This window comes from Poromitra crassiceps, assembly GCF_964638095.1.
Source record: "Poromitra crassiceps genome assembly, chromosome: 12".
Lineage (NCBI taxonomy): Eukaryota > Metazoa > Chordata > Actinopteri > Beryciformes > Melamphaidae > Poromitra > Poromitra crassiceps.
The window spans coordinates 2418047-2445985 of NC_139632.1; the positions used below are offsets into that span (position 1 = coordinate 2418047).

At 44.1% G+C, this 27939-nt stretch overlaps 2 protein-coding genes across 5 annotated transcripts in view; one reads left to right on the plus strand and one right to left on the minus strand.

The window, feature by feature from the left end:
* Positions 1-263: 263 nt before the first annotated feature.
* Positions 264-11141, minus strand: mob3c (MOB kinase activator 3C). 3 transcript variants are annotated; one of them, XM_083648430.1, is made up of 6 exons: positions 10897-11141; positions 8645-8782; positions 7436-7841; positions 6790-6976; positions 4495-4697; positions 264-1670 (listed from the first exon to the last, which is right to left on the minus strand). In XM_083648430.1, the coding sequence occupies exons 3-6, from the start codon at positions 7664-7666 to the stop codon at positions 1641-1643; spliced, it is 651 nt and encodes a 216-aa protein (XP_083504556.1). In that variant the 5' UTR covers positions 7667-7841; positions 8645-8782; positions 10897-11141; the 3' UTR covers positions 264-1640. The 3 variants fall into 3 exon arrangements, with proteins under 3 accessions (XP_083504556.1, XP_083504555.1, XP_083504554.1); XM_083648429.1 differs by lacking the exon at positions 8645-8782 and adding an exon at positions 10592-10737; XM_083648428.1 differs by lacking the exon at positions 8645-8782.
* Positions 11142-15394: 4253 nt separating this feature from the next.
* The window catches only part of elovl1b (ELOVL fatty acid elongase 1b), a 43399-nt gene continuing 30854 nt past the window's right edge, over positions 15395-27939 (plus strand). Inside the window, exon 1 of one of the 2 annotated variants that reach the window (XM_083647976.1) lies at positions 15395-15498. The gene's annotated coding sequence lies outside the window, so the exon portion shown is untranslated. The remainder of the gene's footprint in view (positions 15499-27939) is intronic. The other variant, XM_083647977.1, reaches the window with a different exon arrangement.

Sequence of the window (27939 nt, forward strand, 5' to 3'; positions counted from 1 at the left end):
ACCGCCACCTACTGAATTTCCGTCTGCGGCCTGTGTACCGCCAGCGAATATCCACCTTATTTTAATATTTATTATTATTATTTATTATTATTAATATTTATTTTAAATAACGTGGGTAAGAGCTAGCGAATATAAGGAGTTCCGGTGAGGGTTTTTAAAATAAAAGAAAGATTCTGCACAATTATAGAGCAGACAAGACGATTGAAAAATGAATATTTTCCACAATAAACCAATAAACTAAGCATTTAAATGAAGCTATACAATACAAATGATGTTTCTGTATGACAATAACTGTTTCTATAACATTAGGAACGTTCTTCTCAGTATCAATAGATAAATGCTGTGTTCACTGGACTGCATAGCCTTTACAAATTGGACACTGGACAGGTGTGTGTTCAAAGTGGCAGCTTGCCAAACATGCACACACAGATCAGGAAGACCTCCTCTATGACATCACACTGTCAGCTAACCTCCTCTATGACATCACACTGTCAGCTAACCTCCTCTATGACATCACACTGTCAGCTAACCTCGGGAGGAGTAACCTTTGTTCACACCATAGGCAGAACTGACGCTTGACTCACGCTGAACGTGAGCTCACTAACCGTTCACACCAGACACTCTCCTTTCTTCAGCGCCAGGCTCTGACTGCAATAGTCTCTCTCTGCAGAGCCGGAGAGCCCAGCCAGCAGTCCTATCCGCCTCACTGATACCCGCCGCACCGCACTGATACATGCCAGCCTACAGTGCCACCTAGCGAATATGTGCTTGCTGACCTTTCTAACTCAAATTAAAACATGAATTATGGTTACACCTTGAGGTTGGCTGGCTGGGCTCTCATGGCTCTGACTGCAGATAGGGGCTACTCGGGCTCGGAGCTGTTCCACCAGCCCCCGCCCCCCCCCCCCTCCATTCACTTCATGCATGGCAGCTTCATGCTTCACGCATCACGCTTGGAAAATAGAACTGAATCCTGAACGATCGCTTGAGCAAGGCGTGAGCGTGGCTTCAGCGTGACACGCGCGGGTGGTGTGAACGGCCTCGCCTGCTAACAAGGACGCCTAAATGAAACTTGTGGGTTCAGCGTAGGTTGGGCTTAGGTTGAGCGTAGGTTGGGCTTAGGTTGAGCGTAGGTTGAGCTTAGGTTGAGCATTGCTTCGGCGTATGGTGTGAACGGCCACTAAGAAAAAAATGGCGGCCGTCAAACCCACCCAACATTTCTTTGTCCTTTAGATCAAACTATAAGAACACTGCTGTCAGATGAAATGTTTTGTGCACCACAATAAGGCTCAATATATCAAAAATTATAGAAAGGTTCAACATAAACAATGTTCAAAACATGCACAAGAAAAAAGACATAGCCAATGCCATGTAGTAGAGGACCAATCAAGTTATTACAGAGTAAACTAAAACAAAGTCCTGGAATACTGCTCATCAAAGCACCATTGGGGACTTGGGGCCACAATGTGAAGACGTGTGTCAAGTTTAAGTTAGTGAACATTAGTTACACTAAACCACTCTCACAGCTCAATTCCATAAAAAAAAAAGTTCATTTTTGAGTGTGGGTTCTGAAGCCGGTGATTTCTTGCGGGGCTCAGGAAATGCTGAAATGTAAACTCCATTGTCCAAGTGGTTTTCATTTAATTACATATCTTCTCTGTCATCGCTCTCTGTGGGAAGAGAAAACAAAGGACATTGAACATGAGATGAATGATAATTATGAAGTGCAACCTAAGTCTTCAATATGAGGGACAGTAACAAGCACACACTGGTTTCTTATCGTGAGAGCAACACTGTTGTCATTCCCACGACGACAACGACAATGTGAAAATGACCTTGGCTGCTAAAAGTAGGAGAATAAAATAGTTTGTCATGCTGCTATGTTTGCAAGATTGATCTTCCCTGCACTGGGTTGACATAAACGTCTCATTACTATTTTACTTTGCAAGGGGAATTACCTATACCATACTATACTATACTATACTATACTATGCTATGCTATGCTATGCTATACTATTCTTCTATACTATACTATACTATGCTATGCTATGCTATGCTATACTACACTATACTATACTATACTATGCTACGCTATACTATGCTATGCTATGCTGTACTATACTATGCTATGCTATGCTATACTATACTATGCTATGCTATGCTATGCTATACTATGATATGCTATGCTATGCTATACTATGCTATACTATACTATACTATGCTATGCTATGCTACGCTATACTATGCTATGCTATACTATGCTGTACTATACTATGCTATACTATACTATACTATACTATGCTATGCTATGCTATGCTATACTATACTATACTATGCTATACTATACTATACTGTACTATGTTATGCTATACTATACTACAATATACTACTATACTATACTATACTATACTGTGCCATACTGTACTATACTATGCTATGCTATGCTATACTATGCTATACTATACTATACTATACTATACTATACTATACTATACTATACTATACTATACTATACTATACTATGCTATACTATACTGTGCTATGCTAGGTTATGCTATACTATACTACAATATACTACTATACTATACTATACTATGCTATACTATGCTATACTATGCTATGCTATGCTACTATACTATACTATGCTATACTATACTATACTATACTATAACATTCTATACTATACCATACTATACTACTATATGCCTACTATAGCCTACTATACTATACTAGCCTTGGCTTCATAGTGTTGATGACTGAGGCCTTAGTTTTACTGATGCATTGTTTTGTTGTTGGAATAAAGCAACAGAAGCTAATATACTGTATATATAATATACGCTACTAATTCTGACTCATTATATGACTCAACAAAGCCGCTATTTTCTCTTACAATGGCTGCTACTTCAAACCAACCCACGGTTTCTACAAAACAGTTTAACAAGTTTCTTTCATGATGCAAATAGAAAACACACTGTTCACTATAAAAACACACTGTTCACTATAACACACTGTTCACTATAGAAAACACACTGTTCACTATAGAAAACACACTGTTCACTAGAAAACACACTGTTCACTATAGAAAACACACTGTTCACAATAGAAAACACACTGTTCACTATAGAAAACACACTGTTCACTAGAAAACACACTGTTCACTATAGAAAACACACTGTTCACTATAGAAAACACACTGTTCACTAGAAAACACACTGTTCACTATAGAAAACACACTGTTCACAATAGAAAACACACTGTTCACTATAGAAAACACACTGTTCACTAGAAAACACACTGTTCACTATAGAAAACACACTGTTCACTATAGAAAACACACTGTTCACTAGAAAACACACTGTTCACTATAGAAAACACACTGTTCACTAGAAAACACACTGTTCACTATAGAAAACACACTGTTCACTAGAAAACACACTGTTCACTATAGAAAACACACTGTTCACTAGAAAACACACTGTTCACTATAGAAAACACACTGTTCACTAGAAAACACACTGTTCACTATAGAAAACACACTGTTCACTAGAAAACACACTGTTCACTATAGAAAACACACTGTTCACTAGAAAACACACTGTTCACTATAGAAAACACACTGTTCACTATAGAAAACACACTGTTCACTATAGAAAAGAACAGCTGACAGCTAGACAGCTGACAGCTAGACAGCTAGACAGCTGACAGCTGACAGCTAGACAGCTGACAGCTGACAGCTAGACAGTTGACAGCTGACAGCTAGACAGCTAGACAGCTGACAGCTGACAGCTAGACAGTTGACAGCTGACAGCTAGACAGCTGACAGCTAGACAGCTGACAGCTAGACAGCTGACAGCTAGACAGCTGACAGCTAGACAGCTGACAGCTAGACAGCTGACAGCTGACAGCTAGACAGCTGACAGCTGACAAGCTAGACAGCTGACAAGCTAGACAGTTAGACAGCTGACAGCTGACAGCTAGACAGTTAGACAGCTGACAGCTAGACAGTTGACAGCTAGACAGCTGACAGCTAGACAGCTGACAGCTGACAAGCTAGACAGCTGACAAGTTGACAGCTAGACAGCTGACAGCTGACAGCTAGACAGTTGACAGCTAGACAGCTGACAGCTAGACAGCTGACAGCTGACAAGTTGACAGCTAGACAGCTGACAGCTGACAGCTAGACAGCTGACAGCTGACAGCTAGACAGTTGACAGCTAGACAGCTGACAGCTGACAGCTAGACAGTTGACAGCTAGACAGCTGACAGTTGACAGTTGACAGCTAGGCAGCTGACAGTTGACAGTTGACAGCTAGGCAGCTGACAGCTGACAGTTGACAGCTAGGCAGCTGACAGCTGACAGTTGACAGCTAGACAGACAGCTAGACAGCTGACAGCTGACAGCTAGACAGCTAAACAGCTGACAGCTGACAAGCTCCCACACAAAACATCCATCTAATCCCCGGCTTGATCCCCTCACCCTCCCTGGCGTCTCACCAGCGGCTCCAGCTCCGAGTGCTCGATGAGGCTGAACTCGGAGATGAAGTAGTAGTAGTGTTTATAGCAGGTGTTGATGTGAGCCTCTGCTCCCATGCTGCAGACGCTGTCAAAGTGATGGATGTAAACGTGTACAAACACCCGGAACAGACGGCTCAGCATCTTCTTGCACACCTGCTGGAAGTTCTTGGGGAAGGGAACACCTGGAGAGCAAAGAAGCAAAGAGCTTTGATGACATCTGAGACAAGAACGCCGTCATTTACAATCATTAACATACAACTGGCATTAACCCATTGATACCTGATGCAGCATTTGTGTGTGTGTATCCCTTTAAGACCGCGAACCGTGTGACGCGATCTCCGCAGCTCCCCCCGCTCGGGCTCGGGCCAGCAGCAATAACATCATCATGAGACCACCATTGATAACTCCTGTAGGCTACAACTCGCTAGCTATCAGCTACTAGCTAACGTCAACAAACGGACTTCTCACAACTGTACTCTCGCTGCAAATTGGACTCGCATTCCTACTACTCCTATCGATTTCCCCTGGACTTTTTCCACCCATCCTCCTAACTCCACTAACTCCTCCCCGTCTTACCTACGCTGTCAACGACTACGCTGTCAACGACCTACATGAACTCAATAATAACCACCAGTATCCACCAGTAAAGCTGGTATTCCCCTGTCACAACCGTAACCGGACCACTCTGATGGCACCAACATCCCCTCACTCTGGATCCCGCATCCCTGTCAATATCTCGCACAGCACCGCCAACCTCAGTAACCTCCACTCTCTCCCCCCTGTCCCCCCATTCGTCCCCCTTGCACTCCTGAATACTCGCTCCCTCTCCAACAAATCACAACAAGTCATATCTGAACTCATACTTGACAACATCGGCCTGCTCCTTCTCACCCAAACCTGGCAACAACCCAACGACTTCTTCTCCCTCAACCAGGCTACCCCCCCAAACTACAGCTACCTCTCCGACTGTACAATAACCGCCCCGTCTCTGGAACTCTCTCTCCCAGCCCGTCCGAGACTGACCTTCAGTCACCATCTTCAAATCCCGCCTAAAAACCTACCTGTTCTCCTGTTCTCCCAGGCATACAAGCTCCCCTACCCAGAATCATATCTCCCCCTCACCCCCCCCCCCCCCGCTCCTTCTTTCCTCTCCCCCCCTCTTCTACCTGGCCCCTCCCCCCTCCTTCTATGTCTCCCTTCTCCCTGCCTACCTCCCTTTTATTCTCTATCTGCTCCCTCTCCCTCATTTCTCCTGTTCCTCTTATCGTTTTTTTGTCGACTCGGATTGTCAGTATCTTTGGCTCCTTGAAAAGCGCTTTATAAGTCTCATGAATTATTATTATTATTATTATTATTCATTTACACCTGGCATTAACATGCATTTTTTATTGCTGTGCGCACTCGATTCCTAGGCTCTTCCATTGCGCGGGCTCGCCCGCAGCTCAGCCTCTGGCCCATGGAGTCATAGCCCTTTTCTCAGGAGCTCGGGTTGATGATCCTGAGGTATCTCCACTGATGATGTCACAGAGGGATTCATGACATCACAGTGGGACAGACAGAGAGACAGAGAAACAGACAGAGCCCTAGCTCCCATTTATATACTGATGATGATGACGATGAATCTGTTCTTTTGCCCTGTTTTTTTTTAACCATTAGCAGTTCATCATCTCTTGGCGCTCTGCCACTCCGAGAGTGTCGCTCTGAATAACCCAAAGCTGTATTCCAACAGCGCTCCCAATTTACCAACGGTCCAGTTTGTGCCAGAGTGCGCTCTGGGCGCTCGGAGTGCTATTTCAGAATGCACCCTATGAAATACAGTCAAATCATATTTTGAATGTCTTTTTTTAGATGAAATTGACACATTTACACAAGTGAAAAAAAAAGGCCTAAAAGGATTATGCTTATGTTTCCATGCTTAACATGTCTGGCATTTACTTGCTGAATGCTTCAGTGGATCCAAAAGATAGGTGCAACGTTGCATAACACAACAGGGTGTTTAACGCACCATAACACAACAGGGTGTTTAACGCACCATAACACAACAGGGTGTTTAACGCACCATAACACAACAGGGTGTTTAACGCACCACCGTTTTCATTGTAAACAAAGGTTTTTGCTGAACTCAGCCCTTATCTGCCTGTTTGTATACTCCGTGGTTCAGAAGCAGAGCATGCAGGTGGAGAGAGAGAGAGAGAGAGAGAGAGAGAGAGAGATAGAGAGAGAGACACAGACAGACAGACAGCGACTCGAACCTGCTGAACGCCCCTCACACACCTACTCTGGTGGGGAAGATGTCCTCATTATTGATGAGCGACTCTATCCAGTCCATCAGCAGGTTCATGTACTTGAGCGCGGGCAGCTTGGTTGGCCTCTTGTAGTCGTCCCCATCCTGCCACCTGTACTCGTACCTCAGCCCCCCTGACATGATGGGACAGGAGCGCTCCGTGCAGAACTCGCTCACCTAGGCCCGTAAGAAATACATTTTATACATTTTTTCAAAATTCATTTTTTCCCCCCATTTAAATTTTAAAAAGGGATTATTATTATTTCTTTGTGTTTTTGATTACTTGGATCTCTCAGACAGCCTCTTCGACATGTTTCTCAAAATGAAAACCAAGTTGTGAGGTGACGTAAAAGGATCCCACGCAAAACCAACCCCCCTCTCAAAAAACACCCCAATCAAAAATTTAAATAATCTCTCCAGGCCTATTTTACAATTATGACATCATAGGCTACTAGAATAATTAGGTCTACTTTTGATTTTCGATACTTAAGCCTACTCTTGTCAATCTCATACAAATTATGGAAAATTCTGCAATAGGCCTAGTCCATATTTCACAGTTGTACAGTATTACCTGATTCCATGATTCCGTCCAATTGTTTCTGCATTGCCGAAATCATATGGCCCTACTATACTCACCGTGCCGTAGATTAGGTTGATGCGGTTGAAGAAGTCCACCACGTGCACGGCGATCCAGTCGTTGATGTTCTCGCCCTCCGGCAGCTGCACCACCTTCCTGAGGTCCAGGCCAGACTTCAGCGAGGCCTGGGCCTTCTTGTAGAGCTCGAAGCGCTGGGTGCCGGGCTCAAAGCGTTTCCGCGGCCTGAACGTCTTGTCTTTGCTGAACACTTGTCCGAGGCACAGCGCCATGAACTCCGTCGTGGCCTCCTGAGATGAGGGAGATGAACAGGCTCTCCAGAATAATAAGCTCAGTGTGATCAAGTCCTGAGAGGGGAGGAGACCAAGCCGTGTTTCAGCCCTGAAGTCCGGTCACACGGGGGCAGGAGAGAGCTGTGATTGAGATGATGGGGAGCTCTGATTTCCTCTGTGAAACACAACACAAGAGGTCAGGAAAGGACACAGGCTTGTTCTTTTCCTGTCAATCCATGGCTTCTGCACCATGATCAGAACCAAGGACGCTAAATTGAAGGATAAAACATCCCTCACATTTTCCATTCGAGCCAGACTTTGGGGCCAGTTCTATTGAAGTGAATGAATGGGGCGGGCGGGCATGGAAAGTCCCATTATATACGGTACCATCTATCTGTGTTGTTTCACATTTAATAAAAAAAAAATGCTTCCACCAGATGAAAGAAAACATGTTGTTTTTACGCAATGTTGACTGATGCCCCATTCGGTCATGTGTCGTCATGATGTAGTTGAGCTAATCCAGCTGTATTTCAGACCAAACGGGGGCTTGAGTTGAGCTATATGCAGCTGCTAGATAGAGACCAATAATAAGGAAAGCAAATGAGCATCATCAGTATATAAATGGGAGCTGGGACTCTGTTTCCCTGTCCCAGTGTGATTGTCCCACTGTGATGTCATAAATCCCACTGTGACGTCATCCGTGACGTCATAAATCCCACTGTGACATCATCAGTGATGTCATGAATCTGACATCATCAGCGATGCTGGTCTCATTGGCCACACAGTAGCCGAGTTGCGGGCGGGCCAGCTTGGCGAGCTGCAGGACGTCGAGTGCGCGTAGCGCGCGAGATCCCTAGTTTACATTAAAAAACACATCAGTCAACAACATCACATAATGTCCTTTCTTTAATCTGGTGGGGTGGAAAAATCAATCAAAGGTGAAACAACACAGATATGATGGTTTATAGTTGGACTTACCTTGTACGCCCCATTCACTTCAATAGAACTGGACCCAAAGTCTGGCCCCTGTGCAACATTTGAATGCTGTGACCTGAGGGATGTCTTATCCTTCTTCTTTAGCGTCCTTGACCAGAACAAGGAAATGACAGCTGGAAACTAAGGATAAACAACATTGTCTGATTGTTTACAAAGGGAATTTGCATGAGAAGTTTGATAAGCAACATCTGTTGGATATGCACTGGGAACATTATTCACTACGCTCTGTGAATAAAGAAGTTGTATCCCCCAACTGAGGACAAACCCTTGAATAAGTTCATTGTGAATGTGCCTTCCTGAAACCAGAATTGCTCAACTATCACAAGACTTTCCCCCGCCGGTAACATAAAGTGTTACCGGCTGGGGAAAGTCTTGTGATAGTTGAGCAATACATGGCGGTAAAACAAGTGTGGAGTGTGGTCACATAGTCTGGTTCTCCTGAAGACAGTAAGTATTACCGAAAGTTAAGAAACCAGGTGACCAAAACTAACAGAGTGAATAAGCTAACCTATTATCTATTTGAAAAAAGCTGTCACATACAGGGGCAATCGCGTCACGGAACTGTCTTCGTTCCATCAAAGGAAAGGCAATGTTTTAAAAGAAAACGCAATCTCTTTTCGTCCGCTTTTTATGTTTGCTTTGAAGAGTATAAACTAAGAAATGTACTGAATATTATATTAACATTTAGGTCCATTAGCTAGCAGGAGGGCTAGCTGACCATGCAATAGTGTTTTGTCTTATAGTTTTTAGATTTTGCTTCTTAGTCGTTTTTCTTTTTCTTTTCTTTTCTTTTCTTTTCGTTTATTCTTATTATACCTCCGCCGGCGATAGCCAGGCCGGAGGCATTATGGATTCAGGTTGTCCGTCCGTCCGTCCGTCCGTATGTACAACATACATCCGTCCATACGTCCGTCCGATGTTCGTTAAGACGATATCTGAGGAACGCCTTGACGGAATTTCATCAAATTTGCCTCAAACGTCGACTGGACTCAAGGATGAACTGATTAGATTTTGGTGGTCAAAGTTCAAGGTCACTGTGACCTCACGAACGCCATTCCCAAGTTCGTTAACGGGATATCTCAGGAAAGCCTTGACAAAATTTCTTCCAATTTGGCACAAACGTCGACTTGCATGCAAGGATGAACTGATTCGATTTTGGAGATCAAAGGTCAAAGGCCAAGGTCACTGTGACCTCTCGAACGCCATTTTCAAGCTTGTTAACACGATATCTCAGGAACGCCTTCATGGAATGTATTCGAATTTGCCTCAAACGTCCACTTGGACTCAAGGATGAACTGATTAGATTTTGGTGGTCATAGGTCAAAGTTCAAGGTCACTGTGACCACACGACCGCTTCTTTCATGCTTTTTAATGCGATATTTCAGGAACGCCTTGACGGAATTTCATTAAATTGGGCTCAAACCTCCACTTGGACTCAAGGATGAACTGATTAGATTTTGGTGGTTAAAGGTCAACGTTCAAGGTCACTGTGACTTCATGAACCCCATTTCCAAGCTCTTTAACGTGATATCTCAGGAACGCCTTGACGGAATTTCTTCCAATTTGGCTCAAACTTCCACTTGGACTCAAGGATGAACTGATTACATTTCGAGGGTCAACGGTCAAGGTCACTATGACCTCACAAACGCCATTTTCAAGCTCGGTAACGCCATATCTCAGTAACACTTTGACGGAATGTCTTCACATTTGGCTCAAATGTCAAAGTCTGGACAGACATGCATGTCGACTGCTCACTTGTTGGCGGAGGCATATGCGGTCGTTCTAGTTTTTCTTTTCTTTTCTTTTTCATAGCGGTGCGCTTCATTGTATACACTGACAGACGGTCTCAACTTTCAAACTAAAAGTCCTCTTATGTTTCATAACTTCCATACAGTTAAAAAAAAATTTTTTTTTACAGGAAATAAGTACCTATGTATATGTATGTATGTATATGTAGCTACGGCCATGCTCCCTGCATGCCTCAACAGCCCCAGACTGAAGCGTGTCTGATCACGTCCTGCAGGGCTGGCAGACGTGCATACTTCCATGAGTTTCCATGGAATTTGCCTCTGACACTGAAGAATAACAAAAGTCCTTTCAAGATCCTACGCAAAAATGTGAGAGAACAAAAAAGTAGGAGAAAGCAGAACAGCGTGCAGCACTCAGACAACGTAGCTACAACAAAGGAAGCGGCTGAGAGAGACAGAATGGAAAAAGTTGTCTCCACACTGTACCTGGCTGAACTCCCAGAGCCGAGGGGTCCGGAATGAAGCAGGGAGGCGTGGGAAGGCCAGGGACCACTTTAGGCCCCTTGACTTTAAAGTCCCTGTGGAGAACAAGTCCAGCTCTGTCACTCCCCCCCTCTCTCTCTCTCTGTCCTCTCTCCCCGTTCCCTCTCTCTGCCCCCTCTCTCTCTCTGTCCCCTCTCTCTCTATGTCCCCTCTCTCTGTCCCCTCTCTCTCTGGTTCTGCTCCCTCCGGCCTCCACCAGACGCACAGGCTCCAACTTCACTCAGCAGCTCAGCACGGACGGAGCAGCAAGGGGGGGGGAGTTGTTTGGCTCCTCTTCCTGTGGGTGATGTCACATCCTGACTTTGTCTGTCTATGTGTGTGTGTGTGTGTGTGTGTGTGTGTGTGTATGTGTGGGTGGGTGTGTGTACAGAGGACCTATAAATCCACAGAGGAGGTTCCAGACCCTCATCTGCCCTCCCTCCCTCCCTCTCAACTGTTTTTTCTTCTTCTCACCCTGCAGGGAAGAGCAGCCAGCCCACGTGTCCCACCAAAGCCCCGCCCCTCTCTGCAGGAAGAAAGGCCCGAGAAAACAACCCCCTCTTCCCAGAGATGGGAAGTAACACATATACTTTGTTACTGTACCCATGTAGGATTTTCAAGTATCTGTACTTTACTGAGTATTTCGTTTTCTGACTTTTACTTTTACTCCCTACATCCTAACACAAATATCTGTACTTTCCCCTCCCTACATTTTCAAAACAGGCTATTCACTTTTGTTTTAATGGACGACAGACAAGAAATGATGTAACGTTGTTTGTCTCTCTCGTCTCGTGCTCCCAGCTTCCACGCATTGTGCATTTTTTGTGTGGAAAAATCATATCACACAAAATATTAATAAAAGTTATCGAAATTACATTAATACATTATGACTTGAGTTTCAGTTAGCTTTGCACAGAAACAGCCAGTAGAAATACTTTTATACTTTATTGCATTTCAGAGGCTGTACTTTTTACTTGTACTTTTACAGTCTCTTTTTTTTATACAAGTAACTGTACTTCTACTTAAGTAAAGAATGTGTGTAGCCTACTTTTACCATCTCTCCTCTCACGTTTTTTCCTTTCTGTCCTCTTCTCTTGCAGGGAGCCAGCCCTACCAAAGCCCCGCCCCCGTCTTGCTCAGCCACACAACGGGACACAGCGAGCAGATTGATCCCACAGGCATCTCTGGATGTTTGGCCCCGCCCCCCGCCACTCGTTTTTGTGAATTCTCAATAACATATCATTTAAATTCTTCGCCTTTTTAAGATATTGCCGAGCATTGAGGTCATAGCCGCTCTTAAAGAGGAACAGCTGTGTGTGTGTGTGTGTGTGTGTGTGTGTGTGTGTGTGTGTGTGTGTGTGTGTGTGTGTCTGTGTGTGTGTGTGGTGCCACATCACTTTCAAGACAAGAATCTACAGTATGTTGAAGTAGTGAGCAAACTGGCCGCGTCTGGATTCAATACTGTGTCCTTCTAACAAAGGGACGACCTATTTGTACCCCTGAAAGTGAATGGATGCCATCATCAGGATGCAAAGGAAGTCTGTTTCTCTGCTGTGCTGACAATGAATTGAATTTGTATTGTAATCAAATAAATGTAATCAAACAAAAGTCAAATAACTTTGTACTTAACTAACTACTAAGATAAGTACCCCCTCCTTGAACAATCAAAACCATCCACTGAGAGGAGCGTGATTGACAGACGTGATTGTCATCCAATCATGACAATAAGGAGGAGCATGAGTGAGTCAATGCCATTTCCAGCTTGCACTCGCATACCGGATAACTTTACACAGACTCTTGACTGTATAATGAAGCAGACGGGAGACCATGGAGTTACGAGTGTCAACCTTTACTCAGCCAACTCGGAAGCCCCGTTCATAGTACAGTGCATTGTGGGTATTGTAGTACAGTGCATTGTGGGTATTGTAGTCCCTACTGTTACATTGACAAGGTCAACTTGGTCAACTTGACTCTTGACAAGGTCAAGAGTCTGTAGCGTTGTTGTCTGTAGCGTTGTTGTCTGTAGCGTTGTAGTTGTTTTTCTAACCCTAACCCAGCTCCTGTCATTCTTTGAAGCCTGAATAGACAAAGGTGTAGGTAGGAAGGTATTATTGGAGCAAAACAACTCAATTATTGTACCAGAGGGCCAAAATTATCATTGTTGGAGGTACATTATCGTACGTCTGGTGTTTTGGAAATTTTTCTGCTGTACACATTGACTGTATATTATTATTATTACAGTAAGTTAAGGTGACCATGACGTCCCCGATTTTCGGGGACAGTCCCTGTTTTTGGTGACCTGTCCCCGGCGCGTGATTTCGAATCGCACATAGGTTACGCAAAAAGGCCTATGTGCTGTAGCCTATTGTATTTTTAATTTGATATTTTTTATAGTTTTCATTTGCAGGTTAAACTGTCAGCTGAGCTCTGTTATTGAAGCTTTGGCTAAAGGCCTGAATTTTACAATGATGTTTTGCAATAAAAAAAAATCGATTGTGTGTTAAAAGCTTGTGTTATGTTTTCATTGGCGTTAATACACTAATAATTAATTTCATTGTCCCCTATCAAGAGCAATTCAGTTGGTTCATGAAATCGCTGGGCTGCGTGCCCAGCGATTTGTGGTGTGGGAGATTCCAGCTGTCAAAAGAAGACAAAAGACTTGCTCCTGGCCAATCCCGGGGGCTTGACTGCTGCGTAAGCGGGCACAGGGCGTGGTTGTGTGATTCAAAATCACGGGTCCCCGGCTGGAGCTGTCCCCTCTATAGCACGCTCATTCTTAAATCTAGAGTGAAGATACTTAGAGGCTATGAAACTGTAATACCTACAGCATCCATTGGGACCAACAATGCCATGCTACCTTGTCGGGAAGAAAGGGGGCTAAATAATGAATTTTGAAAAACCGGCATGGTGAATTTCAAAGGGGACCCCTGACCGTTGTCATCTCAAGATATCTGAATGAGAATGGATTCTATGAGTATCCACGAGTCTCCCCTTTACAGCCGTGTCCACTGGCAAACCACTCAAGCAGGAAGGTTGCAGGAGGGTTACGGGCGGGTTAAAAGCATATCACAGCATCACGTCTATGTAGCCCATTGATCCAGACATCCAACAAGTGTTTACATGTTCTGCTGCAGCTCTTTCAGCAAATCTTGAACAATGAAAAAGCACTTAGGAGGACTAGGCTACACCGAGAAGACTTTTTGAGATCTGAGGCTTTTCATTAAACATTTGGCGCTGTAGGTTCAGACGGCCAGGCCTAATGCTTTCACAAAATGTCAAGGGGCACAGTGAATGAAGTGTGTCTGTGTGTGTGTGTGTGTGTGTGTGTGTGTGTGCGTGCGTGGGTGCGTGCATGCGTGGTGGCCACCAGGGGCCTCTTCGTGAAGCCAACACTGTTTATTACAGTACAACAGCCATGGGCAAAATAAATGAAACTGGAAATCATCCCCCTTTATTATTTCATAGGTAATAACATGGGATATTTGAATGATATATTGATTGCCGGACTGGAAATGTCCCCGATTTTCATTTAAGAAATCTGGTCACCTTACAGTAAGTACAGTAGCCCGAGTGACATCACAGGTGTTATCTGCACTGATGTCATTTTTTCTTTGAGCATGTGCATTATAATGCCACCTTTTCTCCATATTTCTGCTCTGGGGGGATGTTTTAATTTAGTTTTAGTTTTTTGGGGGTATTTTCATAAGAATCTTAAGTCCTAAGTTGTAACTGTAAATTCATTTGTTTTTACCTTCACCATGCTCTGTACAATTTTGATAAGTAGCCTATATATTTGATAAGTATGTCAAAAGTAAACTGAAAGTATACTCTCTCATTTTAAGTTTAAAAGAAGTAGGCTATAGCCTACTAATTGTACACTTGTATAAACTTCTTTTTGCTTTAGGGCAACGAGCTGATCATGCCCTATGACGCGTGCAGCTATAACCTTGTAGTCTGGGCACCTTTCACCCTGCTTTTTGTCATGGGGCGTAAAACCACGGAACCAGAATGAACACCGGAAGGCAGTGCGCCAAAAAACGTCTTTGTTGCCGTTAGCTTGACGTCTCTTTCCTCGATTAATTGTCTGATTCAAAGCTTCTGTATTGGCTTAAAAGATGTGAGATTGTGAATCCGCAATGTTTCTAAAATAACTTCTTCAAAAACTTCGTTCGGTACGTCCATCTTTTGTTTTGTTGTTTGCCATTCTGATACTTGTGTCAAATTGTCAAGTTAACGTAAAAGTTGACGAGCTAGAAACGCGGCCCTTCCTGTCTAGGGCGGGCTCTAGGCCGGAACCAGGTAGGGTGACAAAATCAATTGTGAACGGAAGCCAGGCTCTTTCTCGCCGAGAAGAGCCTTGTGACGCGAGGTTAATAACCTTGCAAGCAAGCTGGATTAAACAATAGCGCCCCCATCTGGCAATGTCAGGTTAGTAGCGTGCAGCTCCATCAGATAGGAGAGGGCTGGTCCTCTGAAAGACACCTCACCTCACTCCGCTCCGCCGCCCGGCCAGGCCACAACACATCAACCTCTGCTTTCAAACTCTCCTCCTCCACTTCATTTCAAGTGAGTAACCTAACTATATCTTCTGTTTGGCGGCCAAATCAATGAAAACTAAACGTTGTTGAGTCGTCGGGCGCATATCTGGGGAAACTTCAGGTGCGTTTTCTCTCTCTCTCTCTCTCTCTCTGAACCGCGTTTGACTTTGCGGAAGGTGATGATGATGACGAGGTAACGGTCGGACAGCTCATTCATGATCCGCTCGTTTTTATGTATGCCTTTAGCTAACTCACTCACGCTTCATTGACCGTTGTGAATGTTGGTGTGTAGCCATACAATAGCTTATTTCAAATGTAAAGGCAGTCTACCGAAGTTACGAGGTGAGATGTGCGCATGGGAGGTGCGTCCCCGGAAAAAATGTAACATCCGATTTGATTTCCGTGTCTCTTATCAAGCTGTTTCACACCAGACACACAGGCTGGCTCGGTGTAGGTAGGGCTGTTGGCTGTTGGTAACGGTTGGTTGACTCTTTCTCACTGTATCGGAGTTCTGACCGCATCTCATCTTTTTGCGCCACACCTGCGCTGCGGAAAAAGGACGCATTGACATAGCCTACTACTCCCTCAGCATTGTAGCCTACCTACCTGTGCTGCACTTTAGAGACAGGTGGTAATTTGTGTGGGTTAATATGTTGTAGCCTGGTTGTGGTAGCCTACATCTCCATAGAAGTGATGTGACTGAGCAGAGAGATTGATTTCATGCAAAACAGCTGAACTTTGAAAAAAACAAAACATTCCTCCAAAGAAATATTGTAGGTAATCCAAACGGCTTACTGGGGGTAACTTTATAATTGGACCCTATGGAGCCAGCCTTGAGTGTCTCCCTCTAGCCGGCTGTGCTGTTTACTTAATTCAGTTCATTTAAAAAAACTGCAACAGTTCACATAACACGACATTATACATCAAACTCTTGAGCTACTTCTGCTCTCACTCAGAATGTCAAAATACAAGTGATGTGATGTATAGTTTTTGAGATATTAACTTTTGTTTGGCACAAGTCATACTAGTTAACTGCTGCGGGGTTCCACATTTCCAGGGCATTGTGATGTTATGCTGATTCGTCCTATAGACCCCTTATACAGCTGTCAACATTGGAGCTGCGCGCGCATCATGTAGGCAAAAAGCCGTGTGCCCAGCATTGACAGACACAGAGAGCTGTGTAAAAGCCCCGCTGTCAGGACTGCTCTGTGCTCATCTGAGACACACAGTTAGATTTTAGTTTTAAAATGCAGTTCTCTGCTTACTACCACAGCTTATCGCCTAGTGATAAGCAATGTTATGCATCGAAATTAACGTTGGTTAATGGGATATGTCTTACAGACCCATACGCACTGGCGCTGTCAATTGGCCAAGCCTAGTGGCCAGCAATACATATCGTGCATTCCTTTATAACTGGGGATAGCGTAGATAATTATTCTGTAACTTGTAAAGATATATTGTTATGTTGATAATGCACACAACTCAATAATTACATTATGTAACGTTACTTGGTCGTTAACTAACCGAGCGATGTTGAGCAGCCTACAGTTTCAGGCAGCTTACCTGATTATGAAGAGCACTACAAAGTCGGGCATTTTTAATGATGTCCTCGTTCCAATCAGTTCAACTCAATAATGACATTATGTAATGTAACTTGGTTGTTAACTAACCGAGCGATGTGGCTGTTACTAGCAGCATACCTGATATGAAATGAGCGAGCACTGCAAAGTCGGGCATTTTTAACGATTTCCTCTTTGGGCTTGCAACCAAAGACGCCTACGGTTAGCATTAAAAGCAGTATGAGTTGACGGAATTTGGTAAAACTTTAGTCCTTGCTTTGTTGATAGTGTAACAGACTGTTCAGTGTAGTGTTACTTGTGTTCTATTGCGTGTGTGCGAGGCTGTGTATGTTCCCTCGAGTTGCCGTGTAGAACAGGATATGTGGGGAGAAGCTTGTTATAACGTTACAGCCTGGCTCTATCGTTTATTATTTTATTAACAAAGTGTGAATAGGCGGACCCGAATACTCTGCTACAATAGCTTTCCGATTCTGGCATCCCACTGTACAACACAAAGACATGTCTTGCTTAAATAGTTTTCCAGCCACTGGAAAACTACTTGACAGGGCTGCGCGGAGTCTGTCTTTCTGCCTCCGTCTTGTGCATCGACGCTGCGTGATGTCAGTGTGACGTAGTCGTATAAGGGGTCTATAGGCTACACTTAGGCCTACCACAGCAAAATAAACCATAATACAGGCTGGCCTACCAGAGCAAAAATAAAACAAGCCTGGTGGTCCGCGGACCACAATTTGGGAACCAAATCTGTATTGTGTATTTCACAGTGAAACAGAATATTTAGGCAGTGTAGTTTACTAGAGGGATTTAAATCAAATCACATTTGATTGGACCACTAAAAATGTGGGCGAGGCTTACACACAGTGTGATGTGTGTATAAAAATAATAAAAAGACATTTCAATAAAAACAATTATACTCTGATACATGTTTTTTTGCTTATAACAAGAGATACGTAAATTAACCTTTAACACAAGGGGGGAAATGTGCGGAGTTCTGCGCGGGCAGATTCCGTCTGGACCTAGTCATCAGGACCTAGTCATCAGGACCTAGTCATCAGGACCTAGTCATCAGGACCTAGTCATCAGGACCTAGTCATCAGGCAGGAATTGTAAACTAGGGCCCTTTCTCAATAAGGGTTCTTGTGTGTTCTTGTGTCCCTGTGAAACGTCATCAGTCGCAGCCCAGGTACTGTTCCAATGCAAAGTTCACATTCGCCAAGAACGCTTAAAATTCCCGGATGTGTTCTTGACACGCCCACTTTAACAAGGATGCTCTGGTTGGTGACTTGTGTCAACTTGGCAAGGCAGATATCCCGGCATTAATTTCGGCATAAGCGGAGGCAGAACGCAGCAGAGAAGACGCCATAAGCTCCGGGAAGTTTTTTTTTACAATTTAAAGTTTTATTTCATCACTAAATACATTTCTGATGACTTTTGATGCCTCCAAGCAGGTTAGTAGGTTTCAATAACTGCCGCTTTATGAACATTTATGGCGAAAAATTTCGCTTTTTTTGTGTGTACTGTAGTACTGCAGGTGGCCTCTGTGCTGGTATTGCGCAATACCCTCAAGAACGCATCGTCTCAAACTGCCAACAGCGTCATGTGTGCTTGTGACCTAGCAAGTTGATTCTTCCAAGAACGACTAGCAAGAACGTTCTCCCCAAGAACACAAGAACAAGAACGCATTCTTTGTATTGAGAAAGGGCCTCCATGTCTAGGTATACTCTACTTCAGGGATACTCAACTTGCTTTGCCCGGGGGCCACTTTTGTGAAATGATAGGAGGCCAGGGGCCAGTTAATAAACAAACAATATACGTTTTTCTGTAGCGGATTGTAGGTTTTTGGGGTGTCAGCTGGACTTTAGTCTGACAATGTTGTGCACACCGGATAGTTAGTTAGGTTAAGTTAGTTAGGTTAAGTACACACATAAGTGCCTGGGTAGCAAGCAGACAGCGGTATTTGACAATTTAACCGGAGCTCAGTCAAACTTTATTTCACGTTAGTTTTTATTGTGAATTAGATTCTAATTCACAATAAAAACTAACGTGAAATTATTAGAAAATGGTCGGGGGACCACTCTGCACCCTGTCGCGGGCCGCAAGTTGAGTATCACTGTCCTACGTCAAGGTTCACCAGTAGGTTAGAAAAGAGAAGAAAAGGCCAGCACTCAAAAAAGTCCTTTAGGTGTTTTTAATACTTAACCTGTACAGCAGCACAACAAACGTGTTTCAGCAGGTAGCCTTCATCAGCGTTAAGTCGTCCTAACAACTCGCTCCTGCTGTTGTTTTACGTCACCAGTATGTTAAAGCAGTGGTTCTCAAACGGGGGGTCCGGGGACCCCCAGGGGTCCGTGGCACTTTGCCAGGGGGTCCGTGGAAAGTGTTATGCTTTAAATGTAAAATGGTTCATGGATTACCTTCTAATCTAACAAACCTATCAATTTAAAAGTCAAGCACGTTACCGTGGAAACAATTAAGCTTAGCCCAAAATCACAAATCAGAATGAGGGGGTCCCCGGTATATTTTCTATCTTGTAAGGGGTCTTTGGCTGAAAAACATTTGAGAACCTCTGTGTTAGAACATCGTTTGACACGTTTATTTATAGGTGCTGTTTCGTGAATCGTTTGACTCCCCCTGACTTCCCCTTACCACTTCCCCTTGGGGAATCCCTGCCACCATGTTTTGTTCCGTTTCAGCACTCTGATAACTCAACTGAACTTTCTGAGATCCACCTTTCGAGCAGCGGCGGTTTGAGACCCTTTTCGGGTGGAAGATAGAGTGTAAAAAAAACTAAAACAGCACTGAGTGCAGTCACTGACTGTGCCTCAGTGCGCTGTGTGTGCGTGCGTGTGTGTGTGTGTGTGTGCGTGTGTGTGTGTGTGTGTTTTCCCCCTCTATGTTCTTGGGGGGGCTGAGACTCAGGGGTCCTTTACACGAGGACAGTTTCTGGAAGAAACGACACAATAGCGTTTCCTTCACACCTTCTCCCTGTTTACATGAGCGCTGTTGAATTTTTAAAACGCCGTAATGTACATGCCAGGTCGCTAGGTGGCAGTGTGATCACCTCATTCTTTGCCCATACAAGGACGCTTCTGCATGACGTCATTTCGTAATCCTCTTTCCGGTTTTAAACACGGAAGTAGAGTACGTCTACCGCAGTCATTTAGACTTGCCAAAAAGCTGTTTTCAAGCAAAAAAAAAAACCAAACTGTTTTAAAGTTTTAATATTTGTCGGGTGAGAACGTAACATATATGTGACCAGTTTATCAGAATAACGCCTATTGGAAATCTTTAATGAGCAGCGAGGACCGGTAGCGCTGACTGTGATCTGTCAAACCCTACTGTAGCCTAGTTAGGCTACTGGCAGTGAGAAAACACTGTCGACGTGCTTTTGTAACTAACGTTAACTCATTGAGTGCCATGGACGTCGATCGACGTCAAAGTAAATAGTGACGTAGAGTGCCACGGACGTCGATCGACGTCAAATGCGTTTTTTGACGGTGGGACGTGGATCAAAGCCTCCTGGATCTCCTGTACAAATATTGTAGCTTTTGGAGGTGTATAACCTATTTTACAGACCCATTAGGTGGCGACAGTGCTCTCCAGATTAGAGGAAGGTCCGGAAAACTGCAGGAAAAACCCCCGTGATCAAAGAGAAACCGCTCATGCTGCAGCCAGAGCCATATAGATGGCTCTGACTGCAGCTTGGCTGCAGCTGATGATGGCTGCCAACAGCAGTCAATCCGCGCACACAACTGAGCTCCTCTGCCTCTGTCTGTCTGTCTGCATAGTTTCTTCACACGATTAGCCGCCAGAAAGGCAGCACCCGACGCCGAAGGGCCAAACCTTTCCATGCAGTCCGGTTTGCCATTTCCTTGTCGCGCTGGGAGCCGGCGCAAAAAAACAGAGCCCTCCGAAAATAGACTGGGTGCGTGTGGGGAGGAGTTTGCAGCTGAGGGGGGGAGAGGGGGGTGGGGCACGCATGCACCACACAACTACACCACGTCACTACATCAGAAAATATTATCTTCAGACTCAGAATGTGCTTGAAATGCTGCATTTCACAAAAGGCTGAATAACTCAGCTTCTAATTTGAAAAGTGTCTTTTTGCTCAAAACAGCCTATCTTCTCCGGCTCATAACTAAAGAACGGAAAATGGGATCAATAAACTTTTTTTTGCAGATGATAGAAGAGAGTCTCCTCGTTCTTTGTGTATGTTCGGTGTTTACATAGTAATATCACACAATATTCTGTGGGCCTCGAGAAATCACTGAAAACGCTCTGAAACTCTGGCACTGGGAGCGTCCGTTCTCCAAAAGTGGCTGGCACTCAATGAGTTAAATGCCGACCGGGTACAGCCATCTCCTCACAGCAGTAACGTTATAAACATGTAACTGAAGTTGGCCGCAGTGTAGCTTAATTCTGAATGTTGCCAAACTTCATTCATACTGACGTTTTATTTTGAAAATGGTTGCCAAGTCGCGCACGGCTATGGCGTAATCGCGTGTGTCGCGTGTGCAGGCACGTCAGAGTTTCTGAAATGTCAAAGCGATTACATGGAGCGATCAGCGGGGAGTGTCACGAAGAATTTCACTCTGGACGGTGGTTTCAAAATGTGTCGTTTCCTAAGCGCGAATTCGCTGTCACCGTCTAAAAGGGAGGCACTAACGATACAATAATTCCCCGTCACCATAGGAAACCGTCCTTGTGTAAACTGCCCCTAAATTTGGGGGGGTTCAGCCCACCCGAAATGGGTCTAAAACTGCCTGTTCTCAGGCTCCGCCACTTCCCTCCGTCCAGGCGCGGACTGCATAATCGGGCACGTCGGGCAAATGCCCGGTGGCCTGGCCCGGCCTGGCCTGGCCTGGCCTGCAAAAAAAAAAAAAAAAAAAAAAAAAAAAATATATATATATATATATATATATATATATATTTTTTTTGGTGCCCGCAGTCAGGCCACACACTGAACAGCAGGCCAGGCGCCGCCTACTGGTTTACTAGTGGTTTTATTACTTTATTAGTTAGTCTGAAGTAATAATTACACTTCAGGGTTAAAGTGGGTGCATCTCATTGTAAAATTGGACTCAGCCCAAATTGGGCTTCAAACGGCCCAAATCTGGCTTCAAACGACCCAAATTGGGCTTCAAACGGCCCAAATCGGGCTTCAAACGGCCCAAATTGGTTTTCCAAATGGCCCAAATTTTTCCCCGGCAACCTTCGGTCACAAGGCACGCACGTCGGCCCGTATCAGCCTGGCCTGCTTGGTATCTAATGCCCAGCCTGAATTATGATCCCAGTCCGCCCCTGCCTCCGTCTCTCTGCCTGCCTGCCCGCCCAGCGCTTCAGTTCACAGTTCACTACAGCAGCCAGCAGCTCCTCCCCCTCCTTTCTTAAGTTCTCCACACTAACTACAGTATTATACTGTCAATGGTTGAGACTGATGACAGTAAGTTCCATACGGCTAAATAACACAGAATACTGTCTTATTGCCAAGTTGCCGAGGCGAATGTATTCTGACACACTGTGAACGAGCATCACAGCAATATACTATTATTCTTGGCTTGTAGCGTGCGATTCGGGGGCTGGAACAGAGATCAAAGCGTCTGGATCAGGTGAGCTGATAATTACGTGCAGGAGGAGACCTGCTTCAAAGCGCAGATGAAATATCATCAAAGTTGCCATTTGATTTGGTCCTGCTCATCCAACAGGCCTGCGTTTCTGCACTCCTCCACTTTTCACCTGACATTCAGGTGTTTGTTTTTCTTTCTTGGAAATGTAAGAGAAGTTCCGTCATCAAGCCTTATTTTCCATACATTGAGTTGAGCATTAATTAGACAAACAATAGGTGGTGTTTTTTCTTCAGATTTCCCCCCCCATTTTCTCCCCAATTGTACTTTGGCCAATTTCCCCCTGTTGCCCCGGTCGCTGCTCCACCCTCTGCCAATCTAGGGAGAGCCGTAGACTAGCACCATGCTTCCTCTGACACATGCACAGTTGCCAGCCGCTTCTTTTCACCGGACAGCGGGAGCTTCACCGGCAGGACGTAGCACGTGGGAGGATCACGCTATTCCCACCAGTTCCCTTCCGCCAAACAAACTGAGTAATGTCACATAATAACAGTTTGGATCTCACCTGCAATTACCACTCATCGCCAATAGGTGTCACCCAAGAGATCAAAACTGAAATCTTCCGTATTATCACTTTAACAATGATGTGTTTTGATAGCAAGTGTTTATTATAAATTAATTTAGGGTGCCTTGCGCCCGCGTTTCTCTACTCGCCCGTTTGCATTGACTTTGTATGTCATGCGAATATGTGAAAATGTGGCTGGTTAACCATGTGGGCTAATGTTAGTGTTTAACCATGTGGGCTAACGTCACGTGGGCTAACGTTAGTGTTGAACCATGTGGGCTAACGTTAGTGTTGAACCATGTGGGCTAACGTTAGTGTTGAACCATGTGGGCTAATGTTAGTGTTGAACCATGTGGGCTAACATCACGTGGGCTAACGTTAGTGTTGAACCATGTGGGCTAACGTTAGTGTTGAACCATGTGGGCTAGCGTCACGTGGGCTAACGTTAGTGTTGAACCATGTGGGCTAACGTTAGTGTTGAACCATGTGGGCTAACGTTAGTGTTGAACCATGTGGGCTAACGTTAGTGTTGAACCATGTGGGCTAACGTTAGTGTTGAACCATGTGGGCTAACTTTATTGTTGAACCATGTGGGCTAACGTTAGTGTTTAACCATGTGGGCTAACGTTAGTGTTGAACCATGTGGGCTAACGTTAGTGTTTAACCATGTGGGCTAACGTTAGTGTTGAACCATGTGGGCTAACGTTAGTGTTGAACCATGTGGGCTAGGGCTGTCAATCTCCCTCTATAATCAAATTCGAATTTCAGTGCTTTATACATTTTAATATTCGAATTATATTCGAATATTTTAATTAATTTTTAATTGAATAAAAAAAAAAAAAAAAAATTTGGTCTGAGTGAATTGTTGTCTTCTCTTATGTTATGTTCTGATTCTAAATATAGCTGAATCTTTGGGTTTGACCAAGTAAAACTTTTTCTAAGCATTTTACCAAATGTAGATGGAATAGTGAATGGTGGATGAATATTCAAAATAATATTAGGCTTATCACAAATAGTCCAGCAATGATGTTTATTTAAGAAAACATGTTCCTTGTACAATGTACATACATTCATTGCATTAGAAAATAGGTCAGATAACCAGAGCTTAGTTAACTCATTCACTGCCAATATCTGACTGGCATTTTTGGCACAGGCCAAGTATTTCCATAATGTTTGGTCATCTTTCAAGACCCACAGTAAATTCTGTACTAGGACTACAGTGATGTCCAATACCTCGAAATGAAGATCTAAGTCTCTACTTTCACCCCCAAAAAGAAAGTTAGCTTTTAGCATGTTCTGTACTCTACTTATAACCCTTTTTATACACCCCATGTTCACCAAAAAAGCCTGTCTGGGAAGAGAAAAGGGAGAAAAAAGCATTTTTGTAAAAGGGCACAATCTCAGGCATAACTCACTCTCAATTCTTTTATTTTGAACTGTATTGACATCAGACATGTAAATATTATTCGTTAGGACACAAATGACAAAAAAAAAAAATATATATATATATATATATACACACATGAAGTGCTTTTTTTTTACATTCAACAATACAGTTTACTCGGTGTGAGTGTGCAGACAGACAGACAGACAGACAGACAGACACACCGACAGACAGACAGACAGACAGACAGACAGACAGACAGACACACACACACACACACACACACACACACACACGATCCCCCTTTTAGATTTCTAACCCAACATAGGATAAGCAATAACCACGCCCTGTGGCGCTGGGATTGGCCAGGAGCAACACTGGAGGGCGAGCAGCCCAGCGATTTCATGAACCAACTGAAGAGCTCTTGAGAAGGACAGCGGGCTGCTGTGAGTGCCTTCTGCCCGCTGCTGCCTAGCTGTTCCTGTGTTTATTTTGATTTGTTCTGGTACACCGTCCTCGTCCATGTCTCCCTGTCATATCTATGATCGTTCCCGTTTTCCCCTCGGCTATTCAACACGTCCTCACCGCCCTCGCAAACTGATCGATCATTTCCTCATTCCTCCGATGATCAAACACATCTCTTGATTACTTTCTCCCGTTTTCTCCTGGCTGGCACAGAGGAAGGCGACTCCAGCTCGGCGTTTCAATTGCGTTTCTCCTGTCTGCACAAGGAAGCGTTACCCGTTCTCTGCTTTCCCTCTGCTCAATTTCAAAACAACAGCTGCGGTATGTGTTTGATCGCGTGCTGTCGGCTACCCTTTGAAGGCAGGGACCTGTGTCTGTGTGACAGGCTGGGCAAGTGTTTGCTGCAGGCGCTGCACCAATAAAAACAAAAACACGTCAAACACGTCCTTGGCGGGGAAGGCCATTGCTGATAACACGTCAAAGACGTCATTGGCGGTGAATGAGTTAATATTCATCAGTGATGTATTGGTGCTGTCTGAAATGCTAAAATAAAATAATTGATAATAAAAAAAGACCCACCTTTGTTTGAGCTCCTTATCAATAAACAAATAAGTAAACTTTGCCAAAACAACAATGAGCCATGAACAAAAAAAAATCAGTCACGTATTGCACTTAAGAGCTACAGGTTTACATTCAGTATAGCAGCTTCAACAGTCAACTTCAGTTAACAATGAATGAACATACATTTTAAGAGCTACAGGTAGGTTTACATCAGTATAGCAGCTTCAACAGTCAACTTCAGTTAACACTCTTTTCTTCAAGTATGTTGTCAGAACTTGTCACTGTTCTAGTGTTCTAAAAAAAAAAAAAAAAAAATTTTTTTTTTTTAACACATTCACTGCCAGCCTTTTTTTTTTTTACTGTAGGTAGCTTTTGCCAGAGGGTTTTTTTGAGGATTCTGGCTCATTTTACAAGAGCCAAGGATAATTTTCTGCTTGGAGTTTGTCAACACAAAGTTCACAAAAGTACTAATAGAATGTGTGCTTTCTCTGTCTAAAAGAGTTAGTTTGTAGAGTTAGTAGTTATGTAGATATTAGCCGTTGAGTACAGCATGGTTTCAGCGTCTGAGACAAAAAGCTGAGATAATCGCAGTTTTGTGAAATTCAATATCAAACAGTCACTTTAACCATTTATTTTTGGCATCAGTGAGACATCAGACATAAACAATATAGTTCTGAACAGTAATTTCCTCCATAGCAGCACCCGCACCCCCTCTCCTTACAACTCCTCCCTCCGTGGGCGTGTCTCCGTGTTTGTCAGTCACAAGCCAGAGTCTCTCCTGCCTGTCTGAGCAGTGAGCAGCAGCCTCTCTCTGGCGGTCCCTCGTCGGCGAGCGTGGATGTGGCTTAATCCGTTCTTGGATTTTCGGTTGAGAGCTTTGACGAAGCCTTGTGTGACTCTAGGCTTATGCTGCGCGCTTCAAAGTGTGCTTTCCACCCAGTCCACCTGTGGAAGCCCCCGGCGCACGGGTGCGCCCGTGTGAAAGGTTTTCGCCTACAGTATGAGAATGAGGCTCGTTCGCTTCTGGGTCCTCGGTTGAGCTCAGCTGGAATGCGTGCGTTTCTGGCCAAACAACACTCAATAGTCTGAGCACCGTCGCCACTCAGTGGGTCGGCGGAATGGATTGCACACGCCCGGCGGCTCTAACAGTATAATAGAAGATGCAAAAGGGCCAGATCAAGGATCCACCGTCAAAAAAAAAAAAACGATTTTTTTGACGTATCCATACGTCGCTGGCAGTTAACGGTTGGATTCTGCTTGACGTATGCATACGTCGCTGGCAGTTAACGTGTTAATAAATTAAAATATTCGTTTAAAAAAAATAATAATAATCGAATTTCGTTCATAATTATTAAATTCGAATAATATTCGAATATCAAAATTCGTTTCAACAGCCCTAATGTGGGCTAACGTTAGTGTTGAACCATGTGGGCTAACGTTAGTGTTTAACCATGTGGGCTAACGTTAGTGTTGAACCATGTGGGCTAATGTTAGTGTTGAACCATGTGGGCTAACGTTAGTGTTGAACCATGTGGGCTAACGTTAGTGTTGAACCATGTGGGCTAACGTTAGTGTTGAACCATGTGGGCTAACGTTAGTATTTAACCATGTGGGCTAACGTTAGTGTTTAACCATGTGGGCTAACGTTAGTGTTGAACCATGTGGGCTAATGTTAGTGTTGAACCATGTGGGCTAACGTTAGTGTTGAACCATGTGGGCTAACGTTAGTGTTGAACCATGTGGGCTAACGTTAGTGTTGAACCATGTGGGCTAACGTTAGTGTTTAACCATGTGGGCTAATGTTAGTGTTTAACCATGTGGGCTAACGTTAGTGTTTAACCATGTGGGCTAATGTTAGTGGTGAACCATGTGGGCTAATGTTAGTGTTTAACCATGTGGGCTAACGTCACGTGGGCTAACGTTAGTGTTGAACCATGTGGGCTAACGTTAGTGTTGAACCATGTGGGCTAACGTTAGTGTTAAACCATGTGGGCTAACGTTAGTGTTTAACCATGTGGGCTAACGTCACGTGGGCTAACGTTAGTGTTGAACCATGTGGGCTAACGTTAGTATTGAACCATGTGGGCTAACGTTGGTGTTTAGGTTTGGTTGAGTGCCAGCTCTCTTGTGTCTCGTGATGAATACAGTGAGATTGCTATGTGTGACCAGCATGCCTGGAAGAGTGGCAAAACAAGGCTGGGTGTGTACCTGTAAGAATGGAAAAAGGTGTAAACACACACCAGCAATGGGGAAATCCCCATGAAGACTTCACAATTGTTGTGATTGAATAGTTATTGCCAGGTAAGGCTTGCGTGATTTAAGCATCACATTGAAGTTGTTGACATACTCTGTA